The following is a 17,727-nucleotide window of genomic DNA, read 5'->3' on the forward strand; positions in this document are numbered from 1 at the left end:
CAGTAGAACTGACAGTAGAACTGAGGACGTGACAGTAGAACTGAGGATGTGACAGTAGAACTGACAGTAGAACTGAGGAAGTGACAGTAGAACTGACAGTGGAACTGAGGAAGTGACAGTAGAACTGACAGTGGAACTGAGGAAGTGACAGTAGAACTGAAAGTAGAACTGAGGACGTGACAGTAGAAGTGACAGTAGAACTGAGGACGTGACAGTAGAACTGAGGAAGTGACAGTAGAACTGACAGTAGAACTGAGGACGTGACAGTAGAACTGACAGTGGAACTGAGGACGTGACAGTAGAACTGAGGACGTGACAGTAGAACTGACAGTGGAACTGAGGACGTGACAGTAGAACTGAGGACGTGACAGTAGAACTGAGGACGTGACAGTAGAACTGACAGTAGAACTGAGGACATGACAGTAGAACTGAGGACGTGACAGTAGAACTGAGGACGTGACAGTAGAACTGACAGTAGAACTGAGGACGTGACAGTAGAACTGACAGTGGAACTGAGGAAGTGACAGTAGAACTGAGGACGTGACAGTAGAACTGAGGACGTGACAGTAGAACTGAGGACGTGACAGTAGAACTGAGGACGTGACAGTAGAACTGAGGACGTGTGGAAGCAAAACTCATGACTATGATTACATTTCCATTATTAGCAGCATCTAAGCTGTCCACTTTTGAAGAGCTGAGACAGAATGGCTATATAAGGAATGGAACATATAGGACCAGGCCACTGCTACCATTATAATCTATACAGCTGTCAGATGTGGGCGTTAACAAGCAACAACTGAGATGGTGGAGAAAGGTCAAGGGAAGCTATTTTCATATAGAGGGAGGGGACTCTACGTTATGCAGAGATAGAATACTATAAAGGCAGGATTTTTGTCTTTTCCATGGAAGGGCTCGGCTCTGTTACGTTTGTAATAAAGTCTAAATTGAATTCACAAGTTCCGGTATCTGTGCAAATACTTGACTCAAGACATTCCACAACAGACATGACAGTAGAACTGAGGACGTGACAGTAGAACTGACAGTAGAACTGAGGACGTGACAGTAGAACTGAGGACGTGACAGTAGAACTGACAGTAGAACTGAGGACGTGACAGTAGAACTGACAGTAGAACTGAGGACGTGACAGTAGAACTGAGGACGTGACAGTAGAACTGACAGTAGAACTGAGGACGTGACAGTAGAACTGACAGTAGAACTGAGGACTTGACAGTAGAACTGAGGACGTGACAGTAGAACTGACAGTAGAACTGAGGACGTGACAGTAGAACTGACAGTAGAACTGAGGACTTGACAGTAGAACTGAGGACGTGACAGTAGAACTGACAGTAGAACTGAGAATGTGGCAGTAGAACTGACAGCAGAACTGAGGACGTGACAGTAGAACTGACAGTGGAACTGAGGACTTGACAGTAGAACTGAGGACGTGACAGTAGAACTGACAGTAGAACTGAGGACGTGACAGTAGAACTGAGGACGTGACAGTAGAACTGAGGACGTGACAGTAGAACTGACAGTGGAACTGAGGACGTGACAGTAGAACTGACAGTAGAACTGAGAATGTGACAGTAGAACTGACAGTAGAACTGAGGACGTGACAGTAGAACTGACAGTAGAACTGAGGACTTGACAGTAGAACTGAGGACGTGACAGTAGAACTGACAGTAGAACTGAGAATGTGACAGTAGAACTGACAGTAGAACTGAGGACGTGACAGTAGAACTGAAGATGTGACAGTAGAACGGACAGTAGAACTGAGGACGTGACAGTAGAACTGAGGACGTGACAGTAGAACTGACAGTAGAATTGACAGTAGAACTGAGGACGTGACAGTAGAACGTTTTGTACTAATGTTGCAGCCTCTCGGCTTTCGTCAGCAACATGACTTCAGAAATGATATAATTTGTAAGGCGACTTGAAGGACTGACTTCCCTTTGAATAACTTTAACCTTTCCAACCCCTGCAAAGAAGTCCTTAGATGTGCGAGTGCAATAACTCACCCCCTTCTGCAGAGTACACAGTGACCACACCACTGAAGGGTCCGTCTCCCTTGTTGTTGTACACTCCCACCTTCACTTCGAAGGGAGTGAGGGGAGGGAAGGTCTCGTCTCTGTACTTGTACGTAGTGGAATCTGCTGATGTCACCATCTTCTCCTTCCATCCTCGCGTCCCATTGGCTCGGAACGCCACGATGTAGCCAAAACCCTCGCCATTCTGGAACTCCTCAGACACAGGCTGGAATACAGGAAATGAGATGGTTGATTCTTGCCATGTTTTGTTGGACATGTAAATCTAATCGATGACGACACCATGAGGTCATTTAAATATCTGAATTAATTATTTCATCCACTGAAATATCAGTCCACTGATTCTAATAACTGTGTTTATATCCTGGTAGTAGCCTTGTAGGAGCCTACCCCGCTGAAAGTCTGTGGCTTACAGTATTATAGCAGACACTTGTGCCTAAAGCAAATTAAAAAGACAGTAGAGAAATTAGATAAATCAGTCCAAGTAAATTACAGTACATGGAAATGAAACCAGTTTGCTTGGTCTGACCCCTGAGCATAGCTACACCAATCCCCCGGAGATCTCCCCACATAGCTTGTAACCTGCTTACAAGCAAAAATGAAAGCAGGAAGCACCAGTGACTCGGTCTATAAAAAAATTGTGAGATGAAGCAGATGCTAAACTACAGGACTGTTTTGCTGCACAGACTGGAACATGTTCTGGGATTCTTCCGATGGCATTGAGGAGTACACCACATCAGTCACTGGCTTTATCAATAAGTGCATCGAGGACGTCGTCCCCACAGTGACTGTACATACATACCCCAACCAGAAGCCATGGATTACAGGCAACATTTGCACTGAGCTAAAGGGTAGAGCTGCCGCTTTCAAGGTGTGGGACTCTAACCCGGAAGCTTACAAGAAATCCTGCTATGCCCTGCGATGAACCATCAAACAGGCAAAGCGTCAATACAGGGCTAAGATTGAATCATACTACACCGGCTCCGACGCTCGTCGGATGTGGCAGGGCTTGCAAACAATTACAGACTACAAAGGGAAGCACAGCCGCGAGCTGCCCAGTGACACGAGCCCACCAGACGAGCTAAATCACTTCTATACTCACTTCGAGGCAAGCAACACTGAGGCATGCATGAGAGCACCAGCTGATCCGGACGACTGTGTGATCACGCTCTTCGTAGCCGACGTGAGTAAGTCCTTAAAATAGGTCAACATTCACAAGGCTGCAGGGCCAGATGGATTACCAGGACATGTACTCCGAGCATGCGCTGACTAACTGGCAATTGTCTTCACTGACATTTTCAACCTCTCTCTGTCTGAGTCTGTAATACCAACATGTTTCAAGCAGACCACTATAGTCCCTGTGTCCAAGAACACCAAGGTAATCAGTCTAAATGACTACCGACCCGTAGCACTCACGTCTCTAGCCATGAAGTGCTTTGAAAGGCTGGTCATGGCTCACATCAACACCATTATCCCAGAAACCCTAGACCCACTCCAATTTGCATACCGCTCAAACAGATCCACAGATGATGCAATCTCTATTGCACTCCACACTGCCCTTTCTCACCTGGACAAAAGGAACACCTATGTGAGAATGCTATTCATTGACTACAGCTCAGCGTTCAACACCATAGTGCTCTCAAAGCTCATCACTAAGCTAAGGATCCTGGGACTAAACACCTCCCTCTGCAACTGGATCCTGGACTTCCTGATGGGCCGCCCCCAGGTGGTGAGGGTAGGTAGCAACACATCTGCCACGCTGATCCTCAACACTGGAGCTCCCCAGGGGTGCGTGCTCAGTCCCCTCCTGTACTCCCTGTTCACCCACGACTGCATGGCCAGGCACGACTCCAACACCATCATTAAGTTTGCAGACGACACAACAGTGGTAGGCCTGATCACCAACAACGACAAGACAGCCTGTAGGGAGGAGATCAGAGACCTGGCCGGGTGGTGCCAGAATAACAACCTATCCCTCAACATAACCAAGACTAAGGAGATGATTGTGGACTATAGGAAAAGGAGGACCGAGCATGCCCCCATTCTCATCGACGGGGCTGTAGTGGAGCAGGTTGAGAGCTTCAAATTCCTTGTTGTCCACATCAACAACAAACTAGAATGGTCCAAGCACACCAAGACAGTCGTGAAGAGGGCACGACAAAGCCTATTCCCCCTCAGGAAACTAAAAAGATTTGCAATGGGTCCTGAGATCCTCAAAAAGTTCTACAGCTGCAACATCGAGAGCATCCTGACTGGTTGCATCACTGCCTGGTACAGCAATTGCGCGACCTCTGGCCACAAGACACTACAAAGGGTAGTGCGTACAGCCAAGTACATCACTGATGCTAAGCTGCCTGCCATCCAGGACCTCTACACCAGGTGGTCAGAAGAAGGCCCTAAAAATTGTCAAAGACCCCAGCCCCCCCAGTCATAGACTGTTCTCTCTACTACCGCATGGCAAGCGATACCGGAGTGTCAAGTCTAGGACAAAAAGGCTTCTCAACAGTTTTTACCCCCAAGCCATAAGACTCCTGAACAGGTAACCAAATGGCTAACCAGGCTATCTGCATTGTGTCCCACCACCCGCCAACCCCTCTTTTACGCTACTGCTACTCTCTGTTCATCATATATGCATAGTCACTTTAACCATATCTACATGTACATACTACCTCAATCAGCTTGACTAACCGGTGTCTGTATGTAGCCTCGCTACTTTTATAGCCTTGCTACTGTATATAGCCTGTCTTTTTACTGTTGTTTTTATTTCTTTACCTACCTATTGTTCACCTAATACCTTTTTTGCACTATTGGTTAGAACCTGTAAGTAAGCGTTTCACTGTAAGGTTGTATTCGGCGAACGTAACAAATAAACTTTCATTTGATCTCCCCAATAACATAGCTACACCAATCCCCCTGAGATCTCCCCACATCCCTTCTATACAGGAACATTAACATTTGGGGGCGGCAGGTAACCTAGTGGTTAGAGTGTTTTGGCCAGTAACCGAAAGGTTGCTGGATCGAATCCCAAAGCTGACAAGGTAAAAATCTGTCGTTCTGCCCCTGATCAAGGCAGTTAACCCACTGTTCCCCGGTTGGCTGTAAATAAGAAAAAACAAGAAAAAGCTTCAAACTGTAACCAGGTTGCAGGGACTGATCAACCTACCAGGGTAGTTACAAACAGCACAGTAATTAAATCATCAACATGTATTGATCACATCTTTACTAATGCTGCAGAAATGTGCTCTAAAACAGTATCCAGATCCATCGGATGTAGTGATCACAAAATAGTAGCCATATCTAGGAAAACCAAAGTTCCAAAGGCTGGGCCTAATATAGTGTATAAAAGGTCATACAATAAGTTTTGAAGTGATTCTTATGTTGATGATGTAAACAATATTTGCTGGTCCGTGGTGTGTAATGAGGAGCAAACAGACGTTGCACTTTACACATTTATGAAATTGCTTATTCCAGTTATAAGCATCAACCCATTAAGAAAATGACTGTAAAAACTTAAATCCCCGTGGATTGATGAGGAATTGAAAAATTCTATGGTTGAGAGGGATGAGGCGAAAGGAATGGCAAATAAGTCTGGCTGCACAACCGATTGGCAAATTGAAAAATCATGTTACTAAACTGAATAAAAAGAAGAAGAAACTACACTATGAAACAAAGATAAATGACATAAAGACAGTAAAAAGCTTTGGAGCATCTTCAATTAAATTTTGGGAAAAAAGGCAAACTCAGCTCCTTCATTCATTGAATCAGATGTTCATTCATCACTTAACCCACTGATAATCAGATGGATCATTCATCACTAAACCCATTGATAATCAGATGGTTCATTCTTCACAAAACCCATTGATAATCAGATGCTCATTCATCACTAAACCCACTGATAATCAGATGGATCATTCATCACTAAACCCATTGATAATCAGATGCTCATTCATCACTAAACCCACTGATAATCAGATGGATCATTCATCACTAAACCATCAGATGGTTCATTCATCACTAAACCATCAGATGGTTCATTCATCACTAAACCCACTGATAATCAGATGGTTCATTCATCACTAAACCCACTGATAATCAGATGGTTCATTCATCACTAAACCATCAGATGGTTCATTCATCACAAAACCCATTGATAATCAGATGCTCATTCATCACTAAACCCACTGATAATCAGATGGTTCATTCATCACTAAACCCACTGATAATCAGATGGTTCATTCATCACTAAACCCACTGATAATCAGATGGATCATTCATCACTAAACCCATTGATAATCAGATGCTCATTCATCACTAAACCCATTGATAATCAGATGGTTCATTCTTCACAAAACCCATTGATAATCAGATGCTCATTCATCACTAAACCCACTGATAATCAGATGGATCATTCATCACTAAACCCATTGATAATCAGATGCTCATTCATCACTAAACCCCCTGATAATCAGATGGATCATTCATCACTAAACCCCCTGATAATCAGATGGTTCATTCATCACTAAACCCCCTGATAATCAGATGGTTCATTCATCACTAAACCCACTGATAATCAGATGCTCATTCATCACTAAACCCCTGATAATCAGATGGATCATTCATCACTAAACCCCTTGATAATCAGATGGTTCATTCATCACTAAACCCACTGATAATCAGATGCTCATTCATCACTAAACCCACTGATAATCAGATGGTTCATTCATCACTAAACCCACTGATAATCAGATGGTTCATTCATCACTAAACCCCTGATAATCAGATGGTTCATTCATCACTAAACCCCCTGATAATCAGATGGTTCATTCATCACTAAACCCACTGATAATCAGATGCTCATTCATCACTAAACCCACTGATAATCAGATGCATCATTCATCACTAAACCCACTGATAATCAGATGGATCATTCATCACTAAACCCATTGATAATCAGATGGTTCATTCATCACTAAACCCACTGATAATCAGATGGTTCATTCATCACTAAACCCCCTGATAATCAGATGGTTCATTCATCACTAAACCCATTGATAATCAGATGCTCATTCATCACTAAACCCACTGATAATCAGATGCTCATTCATCACTAAACCCACTGATAATCAGATGGATCATTCATCACTAAACCCACTGATAATCAGATGGATCATTCATCACTAAACCCACAGATAATCAGATGGCTCACTCATCACAAAACCAACTGATATTGCCAACTATTTTAATGATTTATTCATTGGCAAGATTAGCAAATTTAGGCATGACATGCCAGCAACAAACACAGACACTACACATCCAAGTATATCTGACCAAATTATGAAAGACATGAATTGTAATTTTGAATTCCGTAAAGTCAGTGTGGAAGAGGTGAACAAATTATTGTTGTATATCATCAATGACAAGCCACCGAGGTCTGACAACTTGGATGGAAAATTACTGAGGATAATAGCGGAAGATATTGCCACTCCTATTTGCCATATCTTCAATTTAGGTCTACTAGAAAGGGTGGAGGGAAGCAAAAGTCATTCCGCTACCTGCGTGCACAATTATTAGACATTTGTGTTCCTCAGGATTAATTTTGTTGTTGAACAAACACAATGCTCTCAGTCAATCCAAAATGTTATTGAACCTCAAACCTGAATGTTTAACAAAGGAAAATTGAGTTTTGTCTTTCTCAGGGGAATATATGTGTGCTGAATTATTAGGCAACTAAATTACAAAAATAATTTCTCCCAACTCACTTGTTTATTCTCACATTTTTGAGTAAGTGTAACAAATAAGTAACACAAAATGACAATTCAATAAAAATGTTGGCCTTTCAAAAATATTCAGTGACCAATATAGCCATCCTTCTTTTCAATAACTGCCATGAGCCTTCCATCCATGGAGTCTGTCAGTTTCTTGATCTGTTCACGATCTACTTTCGCTGAAGCAGCAACCACAGCCTCCCAAATGCTGTTCAAAGAGGTCTATTGTCTTCCCTCACTGTAAATCTCACGTTTGAGAAGGGCCCACAAGTTCTCAATAGGATTTAAGTCAGGTGAGGAATGACGCCGGGTCATTATTCGGGCATCTTTGAGGCCTTTGCTGGCTAGCCAAGCAGTGGAGTACTTGGATGTGATGGAGCATTGTCCTGCATAAAGATCATGGCCTTCCTGAATGGTGAGGAGTTCTTCCTGTACCACTGCTTGAAGAAAGAATCTTCCAGAAACTGGCAGTAGGTTTGGGAGTTGAGTTTTAGTCCATCTTCAAGCCGAAAAGGTCCAACAACCTCAACCTTAATGATAGCAACCCATACCAGTACCCCTCCACCACCTTGCTGGCGCCTGACTCAAAGTGGTGCCCTGTGTCCATTATTGATCCAGCCACAGGCCCATCCATCTGGTCCATCAAGAGTCACTCTCAATTCATCTGTCTGTAAAACCTTTTAAAAATATGTCTTCAGGTATTTCTTTACCAAATCTTGACGCTTCAACTTGTGAATCTCATTCAGTGGTTGTTGTGTTTCAGCCTTCTTGACCTTCGTCATGTCTCTGAGCACCTTGTACTTCTCGACACTCCAGGTAGGTTGCAGTTCTGGAATATGGTGGCACTGGAGGATAATGGGTTCCAGGTAGCTTGACGTTTAAGTCTTTTGCAGTTAATTTGAGCCTTTTCTTCTCCGTGCGTTTTTTGTGCCCCAGATGACTATTTGCAACAAAACGTTTAATTGTCCGGTGGTCACACCGCAATAGTTTAGCTATTTCAAGAGTGTTGCATCCGTCTGAAAGGCATTTTACAATTTTTGACTTTTCAGTCTCCGTTATCTATTGTTTGGGGCCTATGTTACCTGAGGTAATGAGGCTGCCTAATAATTATGCACACCTTGACATGAGGTGTTATTCACTTTCGCCACACCCTCCCTCATTACACAAATTCATATCACCTGAAAATGATTAAATCCAATAAGCATTCAAGTTTATATGGTTTGGAATTGGAAAATGTGCATAGAAATAATGATAAGATCATAATACTCACTTGCCTAATAATTGTGCACGCAGTGTAGAAAAAAAACCTTCACTGGCTCAAATAGCCGACCAATCAGCCTGTTACCAACCCTTTGTAGTTTTGTAAAAAATTGTCTTCGACCAGATACACTGCTATTTTACAGTAAAGAAAATTGACAACAAAGTTTCAGTATGGACAAATGACTGATGATTGGCTGAGAAATTTATGATACAAATATTGTGGGGGCTGTTTTGTTAGACTTCAGTGCGGCTTTTGACATTATCGATCATAGTCTGCTGCTGGAAAAACATAAGTGTTATGGCTTTACACCCCCTGCTATATGGTGGGTAAAGAGTTACCTGTCTAACAGAACACAGAGAATGTTCTTTATTGGAAGCCTCTCCAACATAATCCAGGTAGAATCAGGAATTCCCCAGGGCAGCTGTCTAGGCCCCTTACTTTTATTCAATCTTTTTATTCAATGGCTTTCAGTAAAGCCAGTGTGTCTATGTATGTGGATGACTCAACACTATACACGTCAGCTACTACAGCAACTGAAGTGACTGCAACACTTAACAAAGATCTGCAGTTAGTTTCAGAATGGGTGGCAAGGGATACGTTAGTCCAAATATTTCAAAAACTAAAATCATTGTATTTGGGACAAATCATTCACTAAACAATAAACCTCAACTAAATCTTGCAATAAATAGCGTGGAAATTGAGCAAGTTGAGGTGACTAAACTGCTTGGAGTAACCCTGGATTGTAAACTGTCACTGTGTATCAACACAAACATAGGCATAGACACATGCATACACACACATGATAACATACTCAATATACGTACACTAACAAATGTATTTTGTGTTTTAGATATGTGGTAGTGGAGTATGGGCCTGAGGAGAGACACTTAGTGTGTTGTGAATTCTGTAATGCATGGTTTAAAAAAAAACAGATAAATTGTATGACTGCCATACTTTTTGCTGGAACCCAGGAAGAGTAGCAGCTGCCTTGACAGGAACTAATGGGGATCTATAATAAACCTCAGGAAGAGTAGCTGCTGCCTTGACAGGAACTAATGGGGATCCATAATAAACCCCAGGAAGAGTAGCTGCTGCCTTGGCAGGAACTAATGGGGATCTATAATAAACCCCAGGAAGAGTAGCTGCTGCCTTGGCAGGAACTAAAGGGGATCCATAATAAACCCCAGGAAGAGTAGCTGCTGCCTTGGCAGGAACTAATGGGGATCCATAATAAACCCCAGGAAGAGTAGCTGCTGCCTTGGCAGGAACTAATGGGGATCCATAATAAACCCCAGGAAGAGTAGCTGCTGCCTTGGCAGGAACTAATGGGGGTCTATAATAAACCCCAGAAAGAGTAGCTGCTGCCTTGGCAGGAACTAATGGGGATCAATAATAAACCCCAGGAAGAGTAGCTGCTGAATTGGCAGGAAGAGTAGCAGCTGCCTTGGCATGAACTAATGGGGATATATAACAAATACAAACACTCCAGGACCAGGGTTGCCTAGTCCTGACCTTGGCTCTACCACAGCACACTAACACAGTTTTGTGGCATGCAGGAGACCCCAGTTGACACAGTCAGTTCCCTTCACGGTGTAGTGGAGGGTAAACACACCTTCCCTTCGCGGTGTAGTGGAGGGTAAACACACCTTCCCTTAGCGGTCTAGTGGAGGGTAAACACACCTTCCCTTCGCGGTGTAGTGGAGGGTAAACACACCTTCCCTTAGCGGTCTAGTGGAGGGTAAACACACCTTCTCTTAGCGGTGTAGTGGAGGGTAAACACACCTTCCCTTAGCGGTCTAGTGGAGGGTAAACACACCTTCCCTTAGCGGTGTAGTGGAGGGTAAACACACCTTCCCTTAGCGGTCTAGTGGGGGGTAAACACACCTTCCCTTAGCGGTGTAGTGGAGGGTAAACACACCTTCCCTTAGCGGTCTAGTGGAGGGTAAACACACCTTCCCTTAGCGGTCTAGTGGAGGGTAAACACACCTTCCCTTAGCGGTCTAGCGGAGGGTAAACACACCTTCCCTTAGCGGTCTAGTGGAGGGTAAACACACCTTCCCTTAGCGGTCTAGTGGAGGGTAAACACACCTTCCCTTAGCCGTCTAGCGGAGGGTAAACACACCTTCCCTTAGCGGTCTAGTGGAGGGTAAACAGACCTTCCCTTAGCGGTCTAGTGGAGGGTAAACACACCTTCCCTTAGCGGTCTAGTGGAGGGTAAACACACCTTCCCTTAGCGGTCTAGCGGAGGGTAAACACACCTTCCCTTAGCGGTCTAGCGGAGGGTAAACACACCTTCCCTTAGCGGTGTAGTGGAGGGTAAACACACCTTCCCTTAGCGGTCTAGTGGAGGGTAAACACACCTTCCCTTAGCGGTGTAGCGGAGGGTAAACACACCTTCCCTTAGCGGTGTAGTGGAGGGTAAACACACCTTCCCTTAGCGGTCTAGTGGAGGGTAAACACACCTTCCCTTAGCGGTGTAGTGGAGGGTAAACACACCTTCCCTTAGCGGTCTAGTGGAGGGTAAACACACCTTCCCTTAGCGGTGTAGCGGAGGGTAAACACACCTTCCCTTAGCGGTCTAGTGGAGGGTAAACACACCTTCCCTTAGCGGTCTAGTGGAGGGTAAACACACCTTCCCTTAGCGGTCTAGTGGAGGGTAAACAGACCTTCCCTTAGCGGTCTAGTGGAGGGTAAACACACCTTCCCTTAGCGGTCTAGTGGAGGGTAAACACACCTTCCCTTAGCGGTCTAGTGGAGGGTAAACACACCTTCCCTTAGCGGTCTAGTGGAGGGTAAACACACCTTCCCTTAGCGGTCTAGTGGAGGGTAAACACACCTTCCCTTAGCGGTCTAGTGGAGGGTAAACACACCTTCCCTTAGCGGTCTAGCGGAGGGTAAACACACCTTCCCTTAGCGGTCTAGTGGAGGGTAAACACACCTTCCCTTAGCGGTCTAGTGGAGGGTAAACACACCTTCCCTTAGCGGTCTAGTGGAGGGTAAACAGACCTTCCCTTAGCGGTCTAGTGGAGGGTAAACACACCTTCCCTTAGCGGTCTAGTGGAGGGTAAACACACCTTCCCTTAGCGGTCTAGCGGAGGGTAAACAGACCTTCCCTTAGCGGTCTAGTGGAGGGTAAACACACCTTCCCTTAGCGGTCTAGTGGAGGGTAAACACACCTTCCCTTAGCGGTCTAGTGGAGGGTAAACACACCTTCCCTTAGCGGTCTAGTGGAGGGTAAACACACCTTCCCTTAGCGGTCTAGTGGAGGGTAAACACACCTTCCCTTAGCGGTCTAGTGGAGGGTAAACACACCTTCCCTTAGCGGTCTAGTGGAGGGTAAACACACCTTCCCTTAGCGGTCTAGTGGAGGGTAAACACACCTTCCCTTAGCGGTCTAGCGGAGGGTAAACACACCTTCCCTTAGCGGTCTAGTGGAGGGTAAACACACCTTCCCTTAGCGGTCTAGTGGAGGGTAAACACACCTTCCCTTAGCGGTCTAGTGGAGGGTAAACACACCTTCCCTTAGCGGTCTAGTGGAGGGTAAACACACCTTCCCTTAGCGGTCTAGTGGAGGGTAAACACACCTTCCCTTAGCGGTGTAGCGGAGGGTAAACAGACCTTCCCTTAGCGGTCTAGTGGAGGGTAAACACACCTTCCCTTAGCGGTCTAGTGGAGGGTAAACACACCTTCCCTTAGCGGTGTAGTGGAGGGTAAACACACCTTCCCTTAGCGGTCTAGTGGAGGGTAAACACACCTTCCCTTAGCGGTCTAGTGGAGGGTAAACACACCTTCCCTTAGCGGTCTAGTGGAGGGTAAACACACCTTCCCTTAGCGGTCTAGTGGAGGGAAAACAGACGTGAATTCAGTTTAAACACCCTTCTTATATTACTATTATCATATTACTCAAGCGTTTACCCACCTTTCCAGGAAAAATGCATTAGAAATATAGGGAATGTTACTTTATTCACAAACAGGGAAGGGGAACATCGTTAACACACCTATTCTTTTATACCACTACATCACTGCTTCCTTGAAATGACCCTCCTATCTATGGTCCTATGACACAATACCATCAGCAGTTTATCTATACACAGAAACAAAATCACTTAGAAGGGCTTTATCAACTGATATCATCCTCCACCATGAACTCACCAGCTCAAAACTTTTTTTTAATTGACAAGGCATATAATTTCCATATTTTCAATTTTTTTTCGTAACCTCTTTGGTAATAGGATTATATCAATGTCTGCAAATGAAACACTAAACAGACAGTAATTAAATCAAAATGCCACAAAGTCCCAGCTGAATCCCTGTAGCTTCCAAGCCGTAATGAAATAAATTACTTGTAAATGTCACGCTCTTTGATGGCAAGCATGAACACTTTGCATAGACACATTTGGTGTTGTTTCTGCAGCTATACTGTAAGGTTTAATCTTGGTAAGTCCTTAAGGCTTTTAACTATTGTGTGAATATTTTGTGTTCTTGCTTTAGTCTTGTTTTTCCCCAACCTCAAACCTACTGTAGCACATTGAGTTTAACAATCACATGTATTTATAAAGCCCTTTTTACATCAGCAGATGTCACAAAGTGCTTATACAGAAACTCAGGCTAAAACCCCAAACAGCAAACAATGCAGATGTAGAAGCACGGTGGCTAGGAAAAACAGGAACCTGGAGAGCCAGTCCTCTTCTGGCTGTGAGGGGTGGAGAGCCAGTCCTCTTCTGGCTGTGAGGGGTGGAGAGCCAGTCCTCTTCTGGCTGTGAGGGGTGGAGAGCCAGTCCTCTTCTGGCTGTGAGGGGTGGAGAGCCAGTCCTCTTCTGGCTGTGAGGGGTGGAGAGCCAGTCCTCTTCTGGCTGTGAGGGGTGGAGAGCCAGTCCTCTTCTGGCTGTGAGGGGTGGAGAGCCAGTCCTCTTCTGGCTGTGAGGGGTGGAGAGCCAGTCCTCTTCTGGCTGTGAGGGGTGGAGAGCCAGTCCTCTTCTGGCTGTGAGGGGTGGAGAGCCAGTCCTCTTCTGGCTGTGAGGGGTGGAGAGCCAGTCCTCTTCTGGCTGTGAGGGGTGGAGAGCCAGTCCTCTTCTGGCTGTGAGGGGTGGAGAGCCAGTCCTCTTCTGGCTGTGAGGGGTGGAGAGCCAGTCCTCTTCTGGCTGTGAGGGGTGGAGAGCCAGTCCTCTTCTGGCTGTGAGGGGTGGAGATTATAACAGTACATGGCCATTAATAAGGCCAGATTGTTCTTCAAGATTTTCAATTGTTCATAGATGACCAGCAGGGTCAAATAATACTCACAGTGGTAGAGGGTGAAACAGGTCAGTGTACCTCAGAAGTAAATGTCAGTTGGCTTTTCATAGCCGAGCATTCAGAGGTCGAGACAGCAGGTGTGGTAGAGAGAGAGAGCAAGAGAGAGAGAGAGAGAATTGAAGACACCATGTCCGAGACAAGGGTGAACTCTGGTGAACAGGTCAGGGTTCCTGCAGCAGCACGACCAGGTGGACTGGAAACAGGCAGGAGTCATCAGGCCAGGTAGTCCTGAGGCATGGTGCTAGGGCTCAGTTCCTCCGGGAGGAGAGGGAGAGATGGAGAGAGAGAGAGAAATAGAGGGAGCATACTTATATTTACACAGGACACCAGATAAGACAGGATAATTACACCAGATGTAATAGACTGACCATAGCCCCCCGGCACTTTGACAAAGCACAGTCCCCACACCACTCAACCCACTCAAGTGACGCACCCCTCCTAGGGACGGCATGGAAGAGCACTAGTAAGCCAGTGACTCAGCCCCTGTAATAGGGTCAGAGGCAGAGAAAGGAGCCGGCCAGGCAGAGAAAGCAAGGGCGGTTCACCTTCGCTCGCCTGGGCCAGACTACACTCAATCATAGGACCTAATGAAGAGATGAGTCTTCAGTAAAGACATAAAGGTTGAGACCGAGTCTGTATCATTCACATGGATAGGCAGACCATTACATAAACATAGAGCTCTATAGAAAGCCCTGCCTCCAGCTGTTTGCTTAGAAATTCTATGGGCAATAAAGAGGCTTGTGTCTTGTGACCGTGGCGTACGTGTAGGTATGTACTGCAGGACCAAATCGGAGAGATGGGCATGAGAAAGTAATTCTGAGAATGTAATGCTTTGTAGGTCAGCCGTAAAACCTTGAAAATCAGCCCTAACAGGAAGCAGGAGTAATATTATCACATTTTTGGGTTCTAGTCAAGATTCTAGCAGCCGTGTTTAGCACTAACTGAAGTTTATTTAGTGCTTTATTTAGGTAGCCGGTAAGTAGAACATTGCAGTAGTCTAATCTGGAAGAGACAAAAGCATGGATACATTCAGCTGCATAATTTTTGGACAAAAGATTTCAGATTTTTTGCAATTTTACAAAGATGGAATAAAGCTGCCCTTGAAATATCCTTGATATGTTTGTCAAAAGAGAGATCAGGGTCCAGATTAACGCTGAGGTCCTAAACATTTCTATTTGAGACGACTGTACAACCATCCAGATTAGTTGTCAGATCCAACAGCAGATCTCTTTGTTTCTTGGGACCTAGAACAAGCATCTCTGTTTTGTCCGAGTTTAAAAGTTAAACATTTGCCGCCATCCACTTCCTTATATCTGAAACACAGGCTTTCAGGGTAGGACATTTTCAGGCTTCACCATGTCTCATCAAAATATACAGCTGTGTATCGTCCGCATAGCAGTGAAAGTTGACATTGTGTTTCTGAATGCCATCCCCAAGAGGTAGAATATATAGTGAAAACAATAGTGGTCCTAAAACGGAACCTTGAGGAACACCAAAACATACAATTGATTTGTCACAGGGCAAACCATCCACAGAGACAAACTGATATCTTTCAAACAGGTAAGATCTAAACCAGTCCAGAACTTGTCCGTGTAGACCAATTAGGGTTTCCAATCTCTCCAAAAGAATGTGGTGATCGATGGTGTCAAAAGCGGCACTAAGGTCTAAGAGCACGAGGACAGATGCAGAGCCTCGGTCTGACATCATTAAAAGGTAATTTACCACCTTCACGAGTGCAGTCTCAGTGCTATGATGGGGTCTAGAACCAGACTGAAACGTTATTATTTGTCTTCAGGAAGGCTGCACAACAGATTTTTCCCCCCTTTTTTTTGAGGAATGGGAGATTCAATATAGGCCGATTGTTTTTTATAATTTCCAGTTCAAGGTTTGGCTTTTTTCAGGAGAGGCTTTATTATGGCCACTTTTAGTGAGTTTGGTACACATCTGGAGGACAGGGAGCTGTTTATTGTGTTCAACATAGGAGGGCCAAGCACAGGAAGTAGCTCTTTCAGTAGTTTAGTTAGAATATAGTCCACTATGCAGCTGGAAAGTTTAGATACCATGACAATTTTTTCGTGAATGTGTCAAGAGATACAGGATTAAAAAACGTGAGTGTCTCCATTGATCTTACGTCCTGGCAGTTCTATGCAGACTCTGAGTCTTGGAGATTCAAAGAATAATTTGTAATTTGTTTTCTAATATATGGCAATGCGTCGCTCTGGAGACATGTTGGACAAAACCCACTGAGACGATGATGGCTCCGAAAGCCTTTTGGACTGGGTCTTTGGACTTTTCCATGTGAATATTAGATTATTATCTGCCATGACTACAAGGTCTGATTAGGAATTCAGGGAACTCAGTGAGGAACGCTGTATACGGCATAGGAGGCGTGTAAACAGTAGCTATAAAAAGTGATTGAGTAGACAGCATAGATTTCATGACTAGAAACTCAAAAGACAAAATCGCAGTGTTTAACATTTTTATTTATAAATTGAAATGTGTCGTAAATGTTAGCAACACCTCCGCCTTTGCGGGATGCACGGGGGATATGGTCACTAGTGTAACCAGGAGGAGAGGCCTCATTTAACACAGTAAAATCATGAGGCTTAAGCCATGCTAAAGCCAGGCTAATCACATCAACGTTATGATCAGTGATTAGTTCATTGTCTATGACTAACTTGGAAGTGAGGGATCTAACATTAAGTAACACTGTTTTGAGATGTGAGGTATCACAAGCTCTTACAATAATGACAGGAATAGAGGAGGTCTTTATTCCAATGAGATTGGCGAACACCGCCATGTTAGTTTTGCCTCGCTGTGAAATGCTTACTTACAAGCCCTAACCAACAGTGCAATTTTAAGTAAAAAAAAAAGGTATTAGGTAAACAATAGATAAGTAAAGAAATACAAAATAAAAAGAAAACAGAAAAATGATTGTGAAAATAACAGTCAATGTGGAGGCTATATACAGGGTATTACGGTACAGAGTCAATGTGGAGGCTATATACAGGGTGTTACGGTACAGAGTCAATGTGGAGGCTATATACAGGGTGTTACGGTACAGAGTCAATGTGGAGGCTATATACAGGGGGTACCGGTACAGAGTCAATGTGGAGGCTATATACAGGGGGTACCGGTACAGAGTCAGTGTGGAGGCTATATACAGGGGGTACCGGTACAGAGTCAGTGTGGAGGCTATATACAGGGGGTACCGGTACAGAGTCAGTGTGGAGGCTATATACAGGGGGTACCGGTACAGAGTCAGTGTGGAGGCTATATACAGGGGGTACTGGTACAGAGTCAATGTGGAGACTATATACAGGGGGTACCGGTACAGAGTCAATGTGGAGGCTATATACAGGGG

General features: G+C 44.6%; 1 protein-coding gene across 2 annotated transcripts in view; it reads right to left on the reverse strand.

Moving 5' to 3' along the window:
• The window catches only part of cntn5 (contactin 5), a 488,559-nt gene that overhangs the window by 32,364 nt on the left and 438,468 nt on the right, over window positions 1-17,727 (reverse strand). For both annotated transcript variants that reach the window (XM_045704177.1, XM_045704176.1), the window contains exon 19: window positions 2,019-2,253. In XM_045704177.1, coding sequence (XP_045560133.1) covers window positions 2,019-2,253 — 235 coding nt within the window. The remainder of the gene's footprint in view (window positions 1-2,018; window positions 2,254-17,727) is intronic.

This window comes from Salmo salar, chromosome ssa20 (assembly GCF_905237065.1).
Source record: "Salmo salar chromosome ssa20, Ssal_v3.1, whole genome shotgun sequence".
In the NCBI taxonomy this organism is placed as follows: Eukaryota; Metazoa; Chordata; class Actinopteri; order Salmoniformes; family Salmonidae; genus Salmo; species Salmo salar.